Source organism: Chrysemys picta, chromosome 1 (genome assembly GCF_011386835.1).
Source record: "Chrysemys picta bellii isolate R12L10 chromosome 1, ASM1138683v2, whole genome shotgun sequence".
NCBI classification, from domain to species: domain Eukaryota; kingdom Metazoa; phylum Chordata; order Testudines; family Emydidae; genus Chrysemys; species Chrysemys picta.
In genome coordinates, this window is record NC_088791.1 from 259,400,387 (window position 1) to 259,422,050 (window position 21,664).

The window sequence follows — 21,664 nt, forward strand, 5'->3', positions numbered from 1 at the left end:
GATCTTTTGGTAAGCTGTGGTCAAGCAAACAATGTGTGTTTTAGTATGGCTAAATGTAAAGGTATACATCTAGGAACAAAGAATGTAGGCCATACTTATAAGCTGGGGGATTCTATCCTGGAAGGAGTGACTCTGCAGAAGATTTGGAAATCATAGGAGACTGTCAGCTGAACATGAGCTTCCAGTGCCATGCTGTGGCCAAAGGAACTAATGCAATGCTTGGATCATAAACAAGGGAAACTGGCTTTGGAGTAGAGAGTTTATTTTACCTCTGTATTTGGCACTGGTGTGACTGCTTCTGGAATACGGTGTTCAGTTCTGGTGTCCACAATTCAAGAAAGATATGATAAATTGGAGAAGGTTCAGAGCCACGAGAATGATGAAGGGATTAGAAAACCTGTTTTATAGTGATTGAGCAGTTTGCATCTGTTTACATGAGGAACAGATATTTGATAATGGGCTCTTTGATCTAGCAGAGAAAGGTATAAAACAATCTGATCACTGGAAGTTTAAGGTAGACAAATTCAGGCTTGAAATAAGGTAAATGTTTGGCAGTGTGGGTAACTAACCAGTGGAACCAACTTACCCAGGGTCGTGCTGGATTCTCCATCACTGAGAGTTTTAAAAACAAGATGGGATGTTTTTCTAAAAGATGTATTCTAGGAATTAATTTGGGGAAATTCTGTGGCCTGTGTTATACAGGACGTAAGATTAAATTATCACAATGGTTCCTTCTGGACTTGGAATCTATGTATTGATGAATTTAAAACCTGTTGGTTAAATAATTTTACTTAACGAGTTACCTTACTGAGTTTCTCATGGTTCTTTGGATCTTTGTTTCTTAGCTGAAGTACAGCTGGGGAATTATTGTGGCTTTATAAATTTTGTTAGTCGACATAAAGCAAATAAGAAATCAGAGAAAGCAAAATAAAGATGGTTTGTTTGTAGTATTTACAATCTTTTAAAAGAACAACTCAACATGGAATGTTATAATTCACTACCTAACTGGTAAACACTGACAAATGGGTCATTATAGCTGTTATAATGTATTTCTACTGAATCACTTCTTAAATAAATAAACATATACGTTCCAGGTCCCCAGCTGGTGTAAACTGGCATCGCTCTGTTGAAGTAAACACCAGCAGAGATCCTAGACTGTTTATACCTGATTGAGAAATCAACCTATAAAAATGTCCTGTTGCTGCCACCTTGTGGGGATTAATTATTATCGTTAATTAATCATGGCCATAAGGAGTTTACAATTTAGAAAAGAAATGAATCTCCATTTTGCTAGAAATTGAAATGTTACAATTAAAGGTTGGAAGGAGAGATTTAAAGCATGTGGACAAATGCTCTGTATCAACTGAAGAAATAAACTGAACTAGAAATAAACATGTATTTTAACATTTTCATGTTTATTAAGTGTGTAGATTTATCTGCTAGTTTATGTACACTATTCCACTTTTTAAAAGACATTTTTGATATATTTTTCAGTATTGAGACAAATTAACTTGTTTTTCCCTTCATAAATTCATAGAGTTTGGAAATCCCAACCCTTCAGCAACTTTCTTTTACTGTCAGACCAGGTGAATTATTGGCTGTGATTGGCCCTGTAGGAGCTGGGAAAGTAAGTCATCATGTGTTGCTCTGTTTTGCATTGTTTTTCTACAGTTCTATTGGACATATGCATTCAAGTTTTATGAATTTCTTATGTTGTGTTGTAGAATACATTTAGATGTGCATGCTGGAATACAGAGCAGTTAGGGAAATGCCACTTACTGTGAAGAATATGGTTCGAGGTTCAAAATTAAGACCCTGTTGTCGTCCCCATGCTTCATAGTGTGTTGGTTTTAGAATTCTTTTAAGTTTTGTCCCATTATTTACAATTTACAAAATGAAGCTTTTAATACAATAACAATGGCAATGTATTTTAAAAATGATATAACCAACTAAGTAAAAATGATATAACCAACTAAGTTAAAAGATGACATTTTCAAAAGTACCTAGGTGACTTCAAATTTCAGTCCCATTGAGAATTAGGTGACTTTGGAGCTTACGTCTCATTGACTCTCAATGGGACTGAAGTTCTGAAGTCACTTAGGTGTGTTAGAAAATTTTATCCGAAGTTTTTTTTACACATTAAAATGGAAAATTAGTTTCTGAATCTGTAGTGTGGGCATCTATCATTTCTTTTCTGCATTTTCTTTATAGTGTTCAAAAACTAAGTTTAACAACTTTTTTTTTTTTAAACTACCAACCAAACAATAAACTCTCTTGCAGTCATCTCTCTTAAGTGCTGTCCTCGGCGAACTGCCTAAAGATAAAGGTTTGATGGATGTTAGAGGAAGAATAGCCTATGTTTCTCAACAGCCATGGGTATTTCCTGGCACCGTGAGAAGTAATATACTCTTTGGTAGAGAATATGAGAAGGAAAAGTATGAAAAAGTTCTAAAAGTTTGTGCTCTTAAAAAAGTAAGTGATTTTCTTTTGAATGTTGATTCTGTTTTAGCAGCAGCCAACTCTGTTTTTCACTTTAATGTTATTGCTATGATAGCTAGTATCTGTTGTGGTGTGTAATCTATAGAATTAGTTACCAATTTACTTGTGATATAGATGAATCCTATAATTTAACACCATACGTAGTAGTTTTGTGAGATCTAGGTATAAGAGCAAATTCTTGTAATTCATAATAAATTCACTAGAAGGAGATTGATTTTCTGAGAAGCTAGGACAAATTTGACAGGCAAAAGCTACAGTAGTTCCAAATATTTTGTTTCATAATGAGTTTTAGCCATGTTTTTATAGTAGATACAATTGCTTAGAGGAGCTAACTGCTTAAATGAGCTAACAAAGTGGAAACACAAACATTCATAACTGATGCCACTTGACACTTTTGTTTTGCAAATAACCGTACACAATGCTATACTCCCTTTAAGATGTACAATGTGCATATTGCAAAGTGATATTCATAGCTCCTTAACACTATAGACTGGAGAACCTGCTGAGCCCTTGTAGCCTTGTGGAAAAATGTTTTTGAAAGGTGTGTGTGTGTGTCTCTCTGTCAGTCTATGTATGTATGTATAGAAAGAATTTGTGATGTGTGATACAGAAGAGGGTTTAGCCTATTTGTCAAGAAATAGACATTTTGCTTGGAAGCTAAAGGGTATTATTATGCTGCATATCCTGCAGCATGTTATGATATTCCTATCAGCAGTAATACAGGTGAAAAGTAGACTGTTACTGTGAGGGAAAATCTTTTTTGCAAGGTTGTTTTTACACACTGTAGATAGAACTTCCTTAATCTCTCCTGCTGTTATAGTTCACTGTTGTCTAAAATTCAAGTTTTGTGAGTTTATACAGAGCACAAACCATATTTCTGAAAAATTAACATTTTGAAGTGCCTGAAGCTTAAAACTGACTTTTCTTCTTTTGGCAGATCTGATTTTTAGAGTTTTTCCTCAGACTTATGGAGCGTTAAAATGTGGTGAACTTATTGAACATGTTACATGAACCAGCATAAGACCTCTGCTTTATTCAGGAAGGAAATGAAGTAGAATATATCTATAAAATTATAAAGCAATGCTATATGGCAGGGGTGGGCAAACTTTTTGGCCTGAGGGCCGCATCGGGTTTCCAGAATTGTATGGAGGGCTGGTTAGTAAAGACTGTCTCTCCCCAAACAGCCAGGTGTGGCCCGGCCCCGACCCCTATCCAACCTCTCCTGCTTCTCGCCCCCCGATGGGCCCCCCCCCCCCGGGACTCCTGCCCCATCCAACCCCCCCCCCGTTCTCTGTCCCCTGACAGCCCCTGGAACCCCCGCCCCTGACCGCCCCCTGCCACCCCATTCAACCCCTCCTCTCATTACTGACTGCCCCCCCTGGACCCCTGCCCCATCCAACCACCCCTTCTTCCTGACTGCCCCCAGAACCCCTGCTCCTGCCTGCCCCCCGCCACCCCATCCAACCCCTCCTCTCATTCCTGACTGCCCCCCTGGGACCCCTGCCCCCATTCAACCCCCCTGTTTTCTGCTCTCTGACTGCCCTGACCCCTATCCACACCCCCGCCCCCTGACCGCCACCCCAAACTCCCCTGCCCTCTATCCAACCCCCCCTTTCCCCTTACCGCGCCACCTGGAGCACCGGTGGCTGGTGGTGCTATAGCTGCTTTGCCCTGAGCACCGGGTCAGGTTGATGTGCCGCCCAGCTGGAGCCAGCCATGCCACCGCGCAGAACAGAGCACTGGGTCAGGCCCAGGCTCTGAAGCTGTGCTGCCCGGCAAGAGCTCGCAGCCCCGCCGTCCAGAGCATTGCGCCTGCGGTGCAGTGAGCTGGTGCTGTGGGGGAGGGGGAACAGCAGGGATTGGGCCGAGGGCTGGCTAGCCTCCTGGGCCAGGAGCTCAGGGGCCGGGCAGAAGGGTCCCGCGGGCCAGATGTGGCCCATGGGCCGTAGTTTGCCCACCTCTGCTGTATGGTGTACTATACTCTTGGTATATGTCATCAGAATAATTAAACTAGTGTAATTCTTAGGGAAAGTGTTGATGGAAAGTAATTACTTCATATGAGTAGTAGATACTTTTCAGTTTTAATGATTTTGTGGTTCAAAAATTTTTTATTTCAAAATATTAATATCAGTAGTCTATAATATAGACTAATTGCTTATTAAATTTTATACTGATTAGTGTACTTAAGGGGTAGTCTGAGCCCAGCAAGTAGGTGTATGGGGCCATAGATTCTCTGCAAGCTATCTATATGGCAATGAAAGTAACCATACACCCTCCAGCAATAGAACTAGGCAATTTATGGCCCAATTTTTTTTCTGTCCCAATTCCACTCCCTCTGCTTCTTGCTTGGAGGTCAGTCATGTTATATTGTTCAAATATCTTATCTTGTATATCTGATACCCTCTTTTTTTAATACACTGATGAAAGAAAATAGCTTCAGTATCTTGGTAAAATAATTAAATAACCACTAAATACTTCGGGAAAGTAATTTTGATTCAGATGTAGGAGATATTCCTTTTATAAAGAATTTTTACCACTATATGTTCTCTATATTCACAGGACATGAATTTGTTAGAAGATGGTGACCTAACTGTGATAGGAGATCGTGGAGCTACATTGAGTGGTGGTCAGAAAGCCCGTGTAAATCTTGCCAGGTAAAAATAGTTTTTTCTCGTAATATCTGTTGGTAACCATCATAGACACTACTGACTAATATAAGCAAGTTAACTATAAGAATGTATTTGGCACTGACTCGACTAACATTTCTTTAAATGTTGTAGAGCAGTGTATCAAGATGCAGACATCTACCTCTTGGATGATCCACTGAGTGCAGTAGATGCAGAAGTTAGCAGACACTTGTTTGAAAAGTATGTTACCATTTTGTTTTTCTTTGAATTTTAATTTAGATTTACTGATTCCAAATGGAGAAATTTAGAAAAATATTGTTTTTAGAGACAATTCTCCTTCTGTAGCTTATATTTTAAGGAAAAAAGTGCCACTTTCCTTGGAGCAAAATGGCAAATTTCATAGGGCGATATTACATTTGTTAAGCAAGTTTTAATCCCTAGTACCAACCAAACATTAGTTTATAATGTTTCAGTATACCTGAAGAAGAAACAAAGAATTTTCATTCATTTTTTACCTTGTTAGAGCTTTATGTTGTTAACTGCAACTGTTTGTTCTAAGTGGCTAGGAGAAGCTTCTCCCTTCTCTTTTAAATTCTTGAGTTATTTTACTCTTCCCTCATTCTTGATAGTTTAACCCATCTCAGGCAGATGAAATAAGGAGTCATGTCCTGTTGACTAGACACTTGAGAGCAATATGAGGAGAAAGGAAAGAGAAAACACATTTACCATAGAAGAAAGGGGAATCTATCCCTTCCCTCATCCCCAAGGAAAATAGAACTGTTCTTTGTGAGAATCAGGTCCCTTTCTCATAAATTACTGTGGGTTTTTTAATTTTCTCCCATATCTGCTTTCAGAGGTCTGCTCTGCAAGCCCAGATAGATAACTCAAGAACAGTTGAGTAGGCCAATGTACCTGGAATGCTTCTATCTCTATTGACAGGTCTCATCCAAGGCCTGTTGCAAGTCTAAAGAAAGATTCCCATTGACTTCAGTTGGCTTTGGATGAGGCCCTAAACAAGATTGTTTTCTTGATCATATCTACAATTGTCGTAATTTTCTTTAGTGGATGCAAATTCAATCTTGCACACACTTCCATAGCCATGCAGAAAAGTAACATTTAGGATAGATAATTATACATCTGAATACCTATTGGTGTAGGTGGTTCTCTAATTTGCAGCTGCATTTTCAGACCATTTGAAAATTGGGCACAAAATATGTATTTTTTCACATTCTCATTCCATCAGACTGATTTTGTTGTTTCTTTCAGTATCTGAAATACACTTTTGTGAGCCAGCACTACCTGCTTTATAGGGCTTAAATAAGACTTTAGTGGTATATAGGCTTTGTGCTAGCCTTGTGTGCAGGGGAGAATTTTGCCTTCTATGATTGGTGTGCATCCATGATCACTTATAAAGCTCATATATTCTGATTCTCTCCACTGCATTCCCATGTACACTGTCTGAGCTACGCTGTTTCCTTTTCTGCTTCTTGTGGGAGGGCTATAACAGCTGTTAAATATGTGTTGTGTCTACTGCCACTTCCAATTTTAATGTCTTAAATAGAGTACAAAGAAAAAAGGAAAGGGCATAAGTACCCTTTAGGGGTTAATCTTCTAGCCTGATATTTCCAGATCCATTAACTCTGAGTTCATACAGTGCCTAGCACAGTGAGGTCCATGACTGGGGCTACTAGCCATTATCGCAGTACAAATAATAATGTTTTCCTACCAATAATCACCATAAAGAGGCTAGACGACATTGGTTCAATGGCATGTGATCTCCCATTGCTGCTAAATGGCATGTAGAATGAGATATTTAGAAACTCAGAAAAGAAGTAAAAGTTCTTTTCAGTCATCTTTTCCAAATTCTAGAGTAAAACCAAGATCTATTATGTGGGAGGAAGACTTGGAGAACAACTCTTTCTGTGATTGCACATGTCCATTCCAATGATGCAGACTTCGGCGGGATCGGTGGGAACCGCTGAGCCGTGGCTGCCAGGCAGAGGCTCCTTGTCATCAGAGTCAGAAAGGGGTTGTACTCCTCCCGTCCAAGGAGTCAGTCCTGGCATTCCTCAAGTCGTCCCTACCTGGCTGTGCACCTGGGCCATGGAATACCATCGGGTACTTGGCCTCCTGGTCACTGGCCTGTGACCATGCAGTGGCCTTTTTGGAACCTGTGGGCGTTTCCCCCGATGCAGGAACCCCAGTCAAGGCGTTCCTATTTGCTGACCTCTGAAGGAAGGGCACCCCCACACCTTTGGGCAGCACCCAATCCAGACTTCAGTACCAAGGCCATTGCCGTGTACCAGGAGCAGGTGCATTGAGATCCAATCAGCGCAGAAGGTGAGGAGGAGTGCCCTCAGCCAGCGTGAGGCTCCTCTTCCTCCTCTCCTGACATTACCATGTCAGGAGCAGGTGCGTCACCTCCCCATAATGACTAGAAGGCCCACCAGGACTTGTTGAAAAGGATCGTCCAAAATTTGGGCATATAGGTGGAGGAAGTCAGAGTCCTCCTATAGTTTGGTTGACATCCTGACCCCTGTCATGAGTAGCCCTACCTCTCAGTGAGGCCATCATGGACTCCACCTCATTTAGTCAACATTCCAGGATTTAGGCATGCTAATAAATGCATAGAAGTCTACCCTCACTCCAGTACAGAGGATAGTGTTTTTTGGAATGTTGCTCGATTCCACCCAGGCCAGAGCCTTCTTCCAAGAAGGTTGGTTTCAGATAATCGTATCCCTGATAGTACTCCTCAGGGACCATCCTGTTATAACAGCCTATTCTTGTCTGAGGCTGTTGGGCCACATGCCCTCATGCACGTTTGTGGTGCAGCATGCATGACTACACCTCAGGTCCCTCCAGCCGTGGCTGGCCTCAGCATATGCACCTAACCGCCATTATCTGGACTTGGTCCTCACTATATCTTCTCTGGTCCTCACCTCCCTCAATTGGTGGCTGGACCCGTGGGTGATTTGCGCGGGCATTCCCTTCTCACGGTCCGACAATTTCCCTGGTCTTGGACCCATCAGCGCTAGGCTGGGGAGCACACCTATGACCACTCGGAATTCAAGGCCTATGGTCTCCATAAGAGCTCTTGCTACACATCAGTGTCAGAGATCTCTGGGCAATTCACCTGGTCTGTCAAGCAGTCTTGCCTCATATTTCGGGAAGGTGCTTATAGGCAACACTGCAGCCATGTTCTACCTCAACAGGAAGGGAGGTATTCGCTCTTCCCCCCCTGTGTCGGTACCATACCATTCTGTAGATCCATCCAACTCTTCATAGTGATTGCTTTAAGGGTCAAAGGTCTCCCTGTCTCTGCTCAGAGACTTTCGTCATGCATCACGTCATGCATTCTCACGTGTTATGATCAGGTGGGTGTTCCGCCACCAGTATCCTGACTGCCCACTCCCCAAGAGTGCAAGCATCTTCATCATCAGCATTCCTGGCTCAGGTGCCTATTCAGGACATTTACAGAATGGCTTCTTGGTCGTCTGTGCATACGTTTTCTACTCATTATGCCAGTTTCGGTCAAGCTGTTTTACAGTCACCATGTCCATGAACTCTGATCCCACCTCCTATACAACTGCTTGGGAGTCACCTACAGTGGAATGGGCATGTGGAATCACTCAAAGAAAAAAAAATGTTTACTAACCTTTCTGTAACTGTTGTTCTTCAAGATGTGTTGCACATGTCCATTCCAAGACCCGCCCTCCTACATCTCTACACCAGAGTTTGCTGGAAAGAAGGAACCCAGGGGGTGCAGGGTTGGCCAGGCCCTTTATACTGGCGCTAAGAGTGCGCAGCACCAGAGCCGACCCAACGGGTACACTGAGGGGATCACTTCTGGTGACTGTGTTTGGGGCGCGCACACAGCTATGTTGGAATGGACATGTGCAACACATCTTGAAGAACTACAGTTACAAAAAGGTTAGTAACCATTTTTTTCCATCCATGGTCTTCAGGGATACCTCTTTGAAAGCAGAAGTTTTCTTCTGATACCTCCCTGACAGCTGTAGATTTGGGAAAGGTCTACATTTTATTGGTGTTCAGCAGCTAGCTGAAATGAGTAACAAATTTTGGTATATGCTTTAAAGTCTGCTGGTTCCCAACCATGCTAGATAGAACTGAACTCTGAGCATGATCTTTTGTATTTGTAGAATATCAGGCTGTGGAATGTTTCAAAGTCCTGATAGCAATTGTGTGAACAGCAAAGCAAAGAGCAATGGATGGGATGAGAGAAGTGGAGAACTTTTTAATGAGAACTTTAAATGAGCATGTTATTTCACCCACTCTAACCTGTTCTTCCTTTTGATTTTACCAGTACAGATTTCAATATATTAATGCTAAATAAAAAAAATAGCATGTATCTGGTCAACCCAAACCCAAGTACAACTCTACAATATTCTCTAAAGTTGTGATTTGTGGAGAGCTTGGTGGTCAGATTATGCTAGTTCTCTTCCTTGTAGTTCAACTACACCACTAGTACAGTGCATGCTGAAGCATCTCATGAAATGGGAATATATGTAGCAAAATAAGTGTGAAAGGAGAAATGGCATCATAGAAGTTTATGTGCATTCAGCATCTCCTCACGGTATACCACATACTTTGTTCTTTAGTAAGTTGTAGAGAATTTTGACCTCCATTAGTAAAAGACTTTGTTACTTAGTTTCTAAAAACCTAAGTTTAAATAAAGTTCACTGAAATTTGCAGAAATACTTAGAGGATCTTACTCTCCCAACCCTTAAAACTTGACAGGAAAAAGAGAAGAAAATAAGAGTGAATGAACCAACCAAACATAAATCAATAACAAAGGCCCTGATCCTGCAAACATTTGTGCATGTGCTTAACTTCACAACTGTATTTCCATTGAAATCAATAGCACTGACAGGAGTACAGTTAAGCATGTGCATAAGGTGCCAAAAAGAGAACACTCGGGGAGAAAAAACACAATTTAAAATGTGTACATATCTATCTATCTCAGGGTTGTTGTTTTTTTAAAATAAAACTAAAAATAGTCTTCAAACTGGATTACATTAGTGAGAATGAGGAACCTTTTAGTTCATGCCATCAGTGTCCACATAGGAGAGTTACAAATGCAGCGCTTTGTTGCATGCTGCTATTCAGACTCTATAGTCCAAAGTGAAGGGCAATGTTGGCACAGCCTTACTTATCACGAGTGCAAGTGTATAGGACTTGGAGGGAGAGAACACAGTTATATCTAATAGTGTAATAACACCGACCAATTTAAATAAGTCATTTTTGAAATTGACTAAACTCAACTGATACTATGGATAGGAAAGAGTGAAAAGAATAAAGAAATGGAGATACTTTTTCCCATTCTAATCTTTCAGTTATAGTAGTAATCTTACGTGCTACTTGGAACAATAGCAGGTAAAAAAAATTTAGACCGAAATGTTGCTTCTTTGAAGTTGGTGTCCCTTTAAAAAAAACTTCCAAAATGACTAAAATTGTGTATTTATAAAATTAGAGTCTAAGATTTGTAGTGATATTATTATCCTGAGTCCTTCCAGGGGTAGAAGCAAGTATCATTTCCAGGGAAATCTGAGAATCTTCTTTTCCAGTGGGACAAAGCTCCTATTCCTAGCTTGGCGAGTTTGTGAAATATTGGACCTTAAACATGTCAATTGTGCAAGACTTGACTATTGCCAAATCTGCACTTCAGAACTGTGTAATTTTGGAGGGAAATTCCACGTTTTAGACTTGCTTCTGACTAATGTGGAGGAATTCATTGCACATCTGGAGGTGGAAAGCAATTTGGATTAAAATGAACATGAAATGATATATGATTTTAAGGAAAGGAATGAGTGAGAGCAGCAGAACAAAGGGTTTTAAAAAAGCAGACTTTAACAAAGAACTGGTAGGTTAGGTTCCCTGGGAAGAAAATCTAAGGGCTGTTATAAAGAGGACAGTGATCAATTGTTCTTCATGTCCACTAAAGATAGGACAAAAAGTAATCAGTTTAGGGCTTGTCTACATGAATAATTAGATTGTGTGAAGGTGGGGTGTGAATCTACCCCTTATTAGCCTGCCACAGTCTAACTGTCCATGTGTATTCTTCTGATGCACATTAACTGTTCGATAATATGCTTCGAGCTAGTCCCATTTCAAAGAGGTCTGGATCAAAGCACTGTGACGAACTGTTAATGTGCATTTGCAGGGTGCATGTGGACAGGTAGACCACAGCAGGCTAGTGCATGGTAGATTTACATCCCATCTTGCTGCAATCTAATTGTTTGTGTAGACAAGCCCTAAATCTGCAACAAGAGAGAGATAGATTAGATATTAGGAAAAACTTGCTAACTGTAAGGATAGTTAACCACTGGAATAGGACCTAACTAGACTTCCTGTTATTGGAGGTTTTTAAGAACAGGTTAGACCAGGGTTCTCAACCTTTTTTTTGAATCATGCTCCCCCTTACCTTTTTTTTTTTTTTTTTTTTTTTTTTTAAACTTGGAGCACCTCCATCCCTTTACAAAATGAGACTTTCTAATGTAATCTATATGGAACTGGGGCCATTAATACATTGATTTCAATAAAGGCGATTCTACTTTGAATAAATCAGCCCTTTGATCCTGCTGTCTGTGCGTAGGCTAGGAAACCTTTTAAAAGAACATACCTTACTATTCACAAAATTTTCAGGGCAATATTTCTCAGTTTCAACATCTAAGAATGGTAGTGAGCAGTGTGTCCTCGTGAGGTCGCAATGCCACACACTGAAATATGGCCTGGTCACCCCTCCATCTGGGGCATGAGAGAGGGATGATACCACAGAGACAGGTGAGCCCCCTTTCTGTGAAGGTGGGATGGAAGAGGGTGAGCTATGCTTGAAGGATCCCCTGCTATACACATATTGGAGTCAATATGGTCCAGGCCAATAATAATGTTCACTCCTCCTGTTGGCATTAATTACATACTCCACAAACTTTTGGAAATTTAGCTCACAGAAGTTGCACATTGCCCTTGTTTTTGGATAATTTTCTATGCTACAATATGTTGCCTAACTTCATTCACTTCTGTGAATTTCATTTTGATTAAATAGGTCTGTTCTGCTCATAGCCCTGTTTACTTTAAGACATGTACGTGTATTAATAATAGGCTTAATGCAAAATTCTAACATTTCCTTAGTAATCTCTTTTCTCTTAAATCAGAAATTTTCATTCATAGTTTGGTTTATTTCACCTACTTTGTAAGCATACAGTATTTAAATAAGAGATTCCCATAGTGCAGTGTTCAGTGTATTAGAGACATGCCAAGCTAACATAATTTTGACAAGTACATTATTTTGGGTGTCTGCTTGTCCTGTGGTGGTATTTTTCTTCCTTGAAGACAAAGTAATTAATATATGTGGTTTTTTAAATATTTCTGTAATGTACAAAAATGTTTTAGAACATTAATGTGCTGTCAGTTTCTTTCCTTCTGTTTGCAGGTGTATTTATCAGGCCTTGCACCAAAAGGTCTCTATTTTAGTGACTCATCAGTTGCAGTACCTCCATGCTGTAAACCAGATTTTGATTTTAAAAGAGGTAACTGATATCACTGGCTAGCTTTTAAAACTCAGCTGTTGCTGCTACTCATTCATATTCGGAAGATAAAAATGTGAAGCGTTAGGAAAAGTGATTTTCTATAAAATATCATTACCGTTTATAAATATATTTTATGTCTCCTAAAGACATTTGTTAAGTGTATCTGTTATTAACACCAGAAGCTGAGAAGAGTTTTCTTATAATACCTTGCCTGAAAAATGTGAACTGGCATATTATCATATTGTATATTCTGTGTGTAGGGAAGTGATTTTTATTGAGCATTTAAAACTTTGTTCATTGTTAAGATTTATTTTAGTGCCTTAATAAATAGGTGGGGCAGTGGGAAGAGTAGGAGAAACAGTATTTATTAGACTCTGCACCTCAGTTCCCTTTTAATTAAAGGTTGAGAAAAGGCCATATGTATCTGAGACCAACTAGTCTTCCAGCAAAAGCAGAGCTTACTCAAGATTAAAAAAATATATATATGCAGGATCGTCCCCCTATTTTTTAAGATTGGGAGAAGCAGGACCCTTTAGGCCTTCATTATACTTCATAAAGTTGCAAAAAAAAAAAAAAGGCTACAACACATCTTTTTTCCTTGTCAGATCACTTTGAAGATACAGTAATCTCTGGCATAGGTGCAAAAGATTGGATTGCATTGGGGTTTTTTAGGCTGGACCACATGGGGTGAAATTCTGTGTGGCTCCTTTAAGAGCATGGGGAGTAGAGGGCTAAGGTGTCTTTAAGACCTCCCAATTCTGGGGGCCTCCACAACTCCTGGCAGATCACATAAGCTAAGAGACCTGTTTATGATACGGAAGCCTGCCTCTAAGCTGTAAGGCTACCTTCTGCAGGTCCTGCAATGAAGGAATACTCCCCCGTCCAGATCCGGGTCCCTTTATAGCACTCTGACCCGTTTACCTGGCATGAAGGGGCTGGTTTGGGGAGGTAATGATCTTGCCTGTAAATCCTTGCTACAGAAAAAGAATGGATAATTGGAAAGATTTAACCTTTCAGTGTTATGAGGTGAGGGTTTCTAAGAAATCTCTTGAGCTTTTATTTACAGACAGTACATGTGTCAAAAGCTATGGGGCTCCAGTAATGAAGATGTATGCAACAGATTGTTAAATTCACCCTGTACAGAATATGCACACACAATGTGAACAGCATTTTAAAAAATATTTTGCTGTAGGGTAAAATGGTGGGGAAAGGGACCTATTCAGAGTTCCTGAGTTCTGGAATCGATTTTGCTTCCCTTTTGAAAAAAAATGAAGAGGTTGAACAGTCACCAATTCCTGGAATCTCCACTATGACGTCAGCAAGGAACCGTACCTTTTCACAGTCCTCTGTCTGGTCACAAGATTCCTTGGTGCAGTCACAGAAAGATGGAGCAGTAGAACAGCCACCTGTGAGTACATAAAATATGAATTAACATATTACTTGTTAATTTTTTTCAAACTGTGATATTCTTATGATAAGGTAGGCTAACACTGAGGAGAGATGACCACTGAAGCAGGAAGTCAAGCTACCAGTGAGGAGATTCTGAATCCAAGACAACTTCCCTGGCACACATGTAACTAATCTGTGACCCTTGCATTTCCAGACCATTGCTCTAACCCCCCGAGCCAGAGAGATGGACTGTAAATATGTGAATACATAAGGGCTATGTGCTCTCCATCCCTGTGCGTATAAATACCATTATTTAGTCTTCTCTAAAAAAGAGAATATGTACATACATATAAAAAGGAGGGGCAAGGGTTCTTCTCTGCATTTTGTTTTCTGTATTTTAAGACTGTTCAGAATCGTAATTTTAGGCCAACAAAACTTGATATTTTACTGTAATTTGTCAGTGATCAGTTATGTTTGTTTAAACTTCCTCCCCACCAGCTGGTACTAAAGCCAGTGGGCTCAATATTTTCATCAAATGTGCCCATGTCATGCTATCTGAGTGCCAACCTCAGGGCAGACTGTCAAGAAGCAGGGCAGAGACCCCCAAACTGGTTGTGAATTCTATAATTAGATTTCACCAACCCAGTAACAAATATGAGCTCCTAATTCACTATAACAACTTACCGTGGAGTCACAGACATCCCCTTGGGCATTCCAAGCTGTCTGGCCACCCAGGCTAGCTGGACTTACTGATAGTTGGTTGCAGTACACCAAAGATCACAACATATGCAAGTTGCTTCCAGTCCCAAGAGACCAGTTACTTACCCCAGGTCAATTTATACCTTAGATCTCACACCAAAGACAACACTTGTAGCCAATCCTATAGTAAACTAACTAAGGATTTATTAACTAGGAAAAAGAAATGAGAGAATTATTACAAGATAAAAACAGGTTTCCAAAAGGTGGCAGAATTGTAGTAATCTATCAACTATGAATGTCTTTTAGGGTTGACCCTGGTGGTATCTGCTTCTCTTTCATAGCTCCGGCCCTGTAAAAGTCCAAAAAGCAAAAGAGAGATGAAAAATTTTCTTGTCGACTATTTTTATTTCCTTCTCCCAGAATTCAGAAGCTGAGGGGATGAGCCCTTTTGCAAGTAGCCTCTTCATGGCTATGAAAGGCAATTAACAAAGTCTTTGTATTGTGATGTCCCACAGTGGCTCATTTAGTTATGATAGCCCTTCTTGATGAGGAGGAGATGATCCCCTCCTGACAGGTTCTGAGTTTCAGAGCAAACAGTTTTTACAGTTACAAAGCAAAAACATAAATATTACCTTATAGCATTTAATAAAGATATTGTAAGTTGCTGCATGCATTAATCTCACTTACAAGCATTTCATAAAGTCTAAACACTAAACATATTGTTATAAGTTCAGTACCCATCTTAACCATACTAACACGCAGGTGAAACAGACTGGTTTCCAGAAATGAATTTGTCAGTGCTCAGCTGAGGCCTAAAGCTTTGGGAAGAGTTGGCACCTGGTTGCCAGCGTCACAGCCCAAACCATGCAAAGTGCCAGAAGTAACATGCAAACCCAGAACAGATTATTGTTCTCTCCTAGGTGTGTGTATACTGAGTTCCTCTGCTCCTCTCCCATCCACAATGCGGGGGTCTGTCATTCCCCCTGTTCCTACACAATCATATCCTTGGACAGCTAAATGAAACATTGTGTATTTCACTGTATTATGTTAACACCAGTCTTTCTGTATATTGATAATACAATTACAAAAAATTGCTTATACTCTCAGCAAATTTTCTCTTGTTTCTTCCTTTTTTGTTCATTTACTGCTTTTTTCATGTCTGTGTCTCTCTCTTCCTCCTTCTCTTTGCTCTTTCAGTGTGCTCTGTAATTAACTTTTCTTTTTCCCCGTTCCTCAATCTAATTTTCTCCATTTGTCATCCTCTCCTTCTGTTTTCCCCACTACAAGCTCCCTTCTGGGCACTTACTCTTCAGAGAATTTATTACAAGAAATTGGCTGGAATTTTGTGGCTCTTGCGATCTGAACGGTTTCAAGGGAGTTGCTCCTGTTGAGTTTGATCCATTAAAAGGACTAGGGTGCGTAGCTTTTTTCTATAGTTTTTTTTATTTTTGTTTTTTAGGGCCTTGATTCAGAAACACACATGTTTTAAACTGTTCCTATTCAGGGAAGTATATAAATACACGCTTAAGTGTTCTTTCTGAGTATGGATGCTTTTCCACATTGTGATCTTGGTCTCTGGAACCTTTATTACTGATCTTGATACACAAGAGAGAAAAAACTCAGTTTGGCTCTCAGTTGAGGTTTAGTTTGCAGCACTGGCAGTTAGAACATACATCTGGTTACTTGTAAAATAAGTGCTTTTAACATGGAGTCACTGAGAGACAAAGATGGAACTCCCAGAATCCCGTTTTTCAGAGTCAAATTCTTAGAGTAGTACTGTGCTGTTAGATTGAATTTCCTATCTTCTGTTGCTTTTGTGTCACAATTCTAACATTTAAAAAATATTTTAATAAGTATAATTTTATCTCCTTATTTACTATATTGCTGATTCATAACTATGATCTATCAGTAACTTTTTCTGGAACCGTGACTTTAATTTGAATTTTAGCATTAGTTTTCTTATCCATTTTATTTTTTATAGACTGAACCTTTGGTGACTGCACTGCCAGAAGAGAGCCGGTCTGAGGGAAAAATAAACTTCAAGATTTACAGGAAATATTTTGCTGCTGGAGCAAACTACTTCGTAATTTTTATACTTTTACTTCTAAATATTTTGGCACAGGTAAGATATCTGATGGATGCCACAAATAATAAAGAAATAGATTTATGTTTTGTGTTTACATTAACATTGTGTACTGAACAGTTGTTCTGATGTTTAAGTGAAAAGCTTTTGATACATGATGCTCTTATGTATAATCATTTTAATACAGCAATAGTCGGATGCATGTCGCATAAATCCGATGAAGTGGGTATTCACCAACGAAAGCTCATGCTCCAATACGTCTGTTATTCTATAAGGTGCCACAGGATTCTTTGCTGCTTTTACAGATCCAGACTAACACGGCTATCCCTCTGATACATTTTAATACTTGGCAGTATACCTGATCAAATCTGATAATATCTGAATGTTGTTTCTGTAGTTTAAATTTGTACTCCAGTGGGACATTAAGGTAATAATCCTCAGTTCAAAGTCCTACTGATCAATTTAAAGTACTTTTGTGTTGTATAATTTATTTTATATTGCCAGTCATACAAATTGTATCCCACTACCCTTCTCAGACATACATAATGTAATTACTAAATTAAATAAAAATAATGGCAGCCATAGATTGCATTTGAGGTATTGCTATGGGAGAAAATGTGTTTTCAGTTCAGAATTGAAATATGCTGTATGGCTAATAAGACAGAGTGACAGAGGCTGTTCCTGACATAAGAGCTAAGAGGAAAAGATTTCAGAGTAGCAGCCGTGTTAGTCTGTATCCGCAAAAAGAACAGGAGTACTTGTGGCACCTTAGAGACTAACAAATTTATTAGAGCATAAGCTTTCGTGGACTCTCCTGCCATCAGACAGAAGATTATGGAAAGAGATCAGAGGCTGTTGTTTACCAAGTAGAAGGAATAGGGAACAGGGAATAGAGGAAGACTATATGTGTGAAGCAAACTGGAGCAAGTTTGTGAAGGATTTTTTACCAAGGAGAACAATTTTGAACTGTATCCTGAAGTGAATGGGGAACCAGTGAAGTTATTTTGAGGATGGTATGATGTGGACTTGTTACTGTGTTGTGGTGAGAAGGTTTAAAGGAATTTTGTGGAAATGATTGGTCTTGGCTTCAAAGATAAGTTTGAGGAAATAAGAGAATTTGCACAAGGTCCTTGAATTGAGACCATCTATGTTTGGGAAGATGGTGAATATGATCTGATCTCTCTGGGTAGACCTACAGTATTTTAATTGAATTGAACAGAGGTGGATTTTGAGATAAATTAAGCTCTGTTACAGAGCTTGTAAGATCATAGTCATCTCTGGTTGGGGAGTTCTTTTAAGTTTTTCCTTCCTTTTGACATCATAATAAACTTCTGAACTGATAACGTCAGGAGTTGGCTCTTATGCCTGTGAGCATATGTACTAAGAAAGAAGCAGTTTGGGATGTCTACAATAGGGAGTTTAGGAACAGAAAGACCCAGCCCTTTGCTATATGAATTAACATCTGTTAGAGAGGGTTGTTATGGCTGGTTTTTGTTGAATGCCTTGCTTTCCCCTTGTTCCACCATCATGCAGTTCTCATAACCAGGTAACTTCTTGCCTTATGGAGGCTGAGGGTTCTAGCTCTCCTAATATGCTCTGCAAATCACTGCTGGTCTTGGAAAAATCAGCTCATCCACTTTCATATGGATGCCTAGTATTTGATTTTACTAAATATGCAGTGAGGTGTACAACTAACTGAAGAATGAGGTTGGGCCCTAAATATATATGCACCAGCTCAGTATAGTATGGGGGGAGGGGGAAGGGGAGAGGCAGGTTTGGGATGGGCAGCATATTTTTTTAATGATCGATTTTACCAGGGGACATAGAAGAATAGCTGAGGAAATTTAGTTCTCTAGTACTATATACTTTTTGTAAATTAATGCAAATGTTTGCTTTTATTTATTCAAGGTTGCTTATGTGCTTCAGGATTGGTGGCTTTCATACTGGTAGGTTATTTGACTTCTTGCAGAAAAGGGCTGTATAATTAATAAAAAACAGTAATATATATAGGGGAGGAGGGGAAGCCTGTTCCAAGAAAATTCAGAGTTTGTTCAACCTTCCTTCTAATCCCCTCTTACTTTATTTGTGGGAGAAAATAAAGTTCTTGCAGTAAAAGTATGACTCATAATAGCCTGTACCCATGTATAATCCATGACAGCATGAACCCAGATGATATTTAGAATTGGAGATGTTGATTGAAGTTCAATTTAACAGTAATAGAAGGTACATGTGAATAATTTGATAAATGTACAGGGATATGGCAAACTTCAGGTATGTTTTTCCAGTTTCAGAATGATTAGATAATGCCTTGTTTAAGTGATCTTTCTGTTGTATTGATTATTATTTATCTTTTGCATACATTTCTGTAGGTCAAATCAGCAAGAAAAGCTGAATGTCACATCACATGGAAATAATGGAATAAATGAGACTAGACATCTAGATCTCAGCTTCTATTTAGGAATTTATGCAGGTAAAAATATTTTAATCATTTGCTCCATTATAATAGAGGGTTTTGAAAGGAACACTTTAAGTAGCAATGTGGAAAAATAGGATTTCTAACAGTGATTCAGTAATGTCTGAGCAGATTAGCAGACTGAGCCTTGTTTCCTGACTAAATTAATTGGAATAATTAAAAAAGAAAAAACTCTCGTCGAAGCAATAGATTGAATGCAGACTCTTAATTTGCTCTGTACTGGATTTTGGAAGGTAAACCAGGAATTGAGTATTCAAAAAGGCAGTCACTGTAAACTTGTGGTGATTGTCTATACTAATAGGTTGTTTCAGCTAAATCGTCAGTTATTATATGTGTGGGCAAGAGGGATTAGAAATTGATCCTCATTTTGCAACTCTCTGTTCCAGTTTTTGTTTATGTACAGTGATGGCTTTTTAAAAGTCAGGATGGGTATGTTCCTTCTGAAGTTCCGTAGCAAAATAAAGCATCTTTGATAGGTACACAGGACCAGATTTTTAAAGACATTTAGATACCTAAAGATGCAGATAGGAGCTTAGTGGCATTTTCAAAAGTGCTTAGGTGCTTAACTCCCATCAATGGGAGTTGCATGCCGAGATGCTATTAAAAATCCAACTGGGTGCCTATCTGCACCTTTAGGCATCTAAAATACCTTTCAAAATCTGGCCAGTAGTACTTGATTTTTACATACCACCCTCAAAATAAGTCAAATATATAATAAGAAGCTTCCCCCAAATTTTAACTGGTTATCACTATTTTTAGTTTGTTTAATATAGTTGTTTAAACTTTTATGAACCACAATAATTTCATGCACTCATTTATGTGGTGGTCCTGAGGGACATCAGGGAAACAAACACACACTGCGTGTGTTCTGATACAGATTGATTGTTTTCATAACTCCTCCATGTATACTAGTCTTTTCACAGAGAGCACAGGGAAGGCAAATCCATGCCCTAATAACCTTATAGTTTAAGGGCCAGATGATACCACCCTTACTTACAGAGCATAGAGCAGACTCATTAATTACTCTCTAAGTGGTCTCGGTGCCACTAGATGGGACAGAGCAACACCACACTCAGGTGGTGTGTGAGTTACATACTTCCCCTAGCTGAGGAAGCGCGTCCTGAGCATCAGAGATTTCCCAGTTGAAATCCTGGATGAGCCCCCACTTGTAACACTGACAGACCCTGGTTGTCAGCGGGTGGGATCAAACCTGGGACCTCTGGAGCTTAGTGCATGAGCCTCTAGTGTGTGCTCATGCAATAGAGCAGGGGCGGCCAAACTTTTTGGCCTGAGGGCTGCATCAGGTTTTGGAAATTGTATGGAGGGCTGGTTATGGGAGGCTGTGTCTTCCCAAACAGCCAGGCATGGCCCGTCCCCCGCCCCCATCCGACCCCCTCTGCTTCTCGCCACCTGACGGCCTCCCCTGGATGCCTGCCCCCTCTAACCTGCCCTGTTCCCTGACAGCCCCCCCTGGGACTCCTGCCCCAACCACCCCCCCCCCCCCCCGCTCCCTGTCCCAGAACTCCTGCCCCTGATTGCCCCCCGCCACTCCATCGAACCCCTCCTCTCATTCCTGACTCCCCCCCAGGATCCCTGCCCCCATTCAACCCCTGTAGTCCCTGTCTTCTGACCACCCCGACCCCTATCCACACCCCCACCCCCTGACCACCACCCTGAACTCCTCTGCCCTCTCTCCAAACCTTCCTGCTCCCTGCCCCCTTAGTGCGCTGCCTGGAGCACCGGTGGCTGGCGGTTCTACATCTGCACCGCCCAGAGCACTAGGACAGGCAGCTGTGCTGCCAGGCTGGAGCCAGCCACACCACCACGCAGCACAGAGCATTGGGTCAGGCCGGGCTCTGCAGCTGCACTGCGCCAGGAGCTCACAGCCCCGTCGCCCAGAGCATTGTGCCGGCAGTGGAGTGAGCTGAGGGTGCAGGGGAGAGGGAACAGCGGGGGAGAGGCCGGGGGCGAGCCTCCCGAGCCAGGAGCTCAGGGGCCAGGTAGGAACGTCCCACGGGCCAGATGTGGCCCGCGGGCTGTAGTTTGCCCACCTCTGCAGTAGAGGCTCAAGCACTAATCTCCAGCTGTCCTAGGGTTGGCGTTACACAGTTCCACGGGGCTACACAATATGAGTAAGGGTGGCAGAATCTGGCATTTTATGATTGTACAATCAAATCATTTTACAAATAATAAAGTAATTATACAGATTTAAGGCAAGATTTGTGTATGCTAACAAAATAAAGATACATTTGATATTGAAATTTTAAGATATCTCAAGGATAGAATTGTTTGTTTTTTGTTTTTAATTGAAAGCAATAGGTTGGTACAATGTTCATTTTACAGAAAT

At 40.4% G+C, this 21,664-nt stretch overlaps 1 protein-coding gene across 1 annotated transcript in view; it reads left to right on the forward strand.

Moving 5' to 3' along the window:
- Positions 1 to 21,664, forward strand: part of ABCC4 (ATP binding cassette subfamily C member 4 (PEL blood group)) — a 225,654-nt gene that overhangs the window by 81,249 nt on the left and 122,741 nt on the right. Inside the window, 9 exon segments of the mRNA XM_005305004.4 lie at positions 1,538 to 1,627; positions 2,281 to 2,472; positions 5,059 to 5,153; positions 5,280 to 5,366; positions 12,577 to 12,673; positions 13,866 to 14,081; positions 16,743 to 16,883; positions 18,753 to 18,790; positions 19,214 to 19,314. Of these exon segments, the coding sequence (XP_005305061.1) occupies positions 1,538 to 1,627; positions 2,281 to 2,472; positions 5,059 to 5,153; positions 5,280 to 5,366; positions 12,577 to 12,673; positions 13,866 to 14,081; positions 16,743 to 16,883; positions 18,753 to 18,790; positions 19,214 to 19,314 (1,057 nt within the window).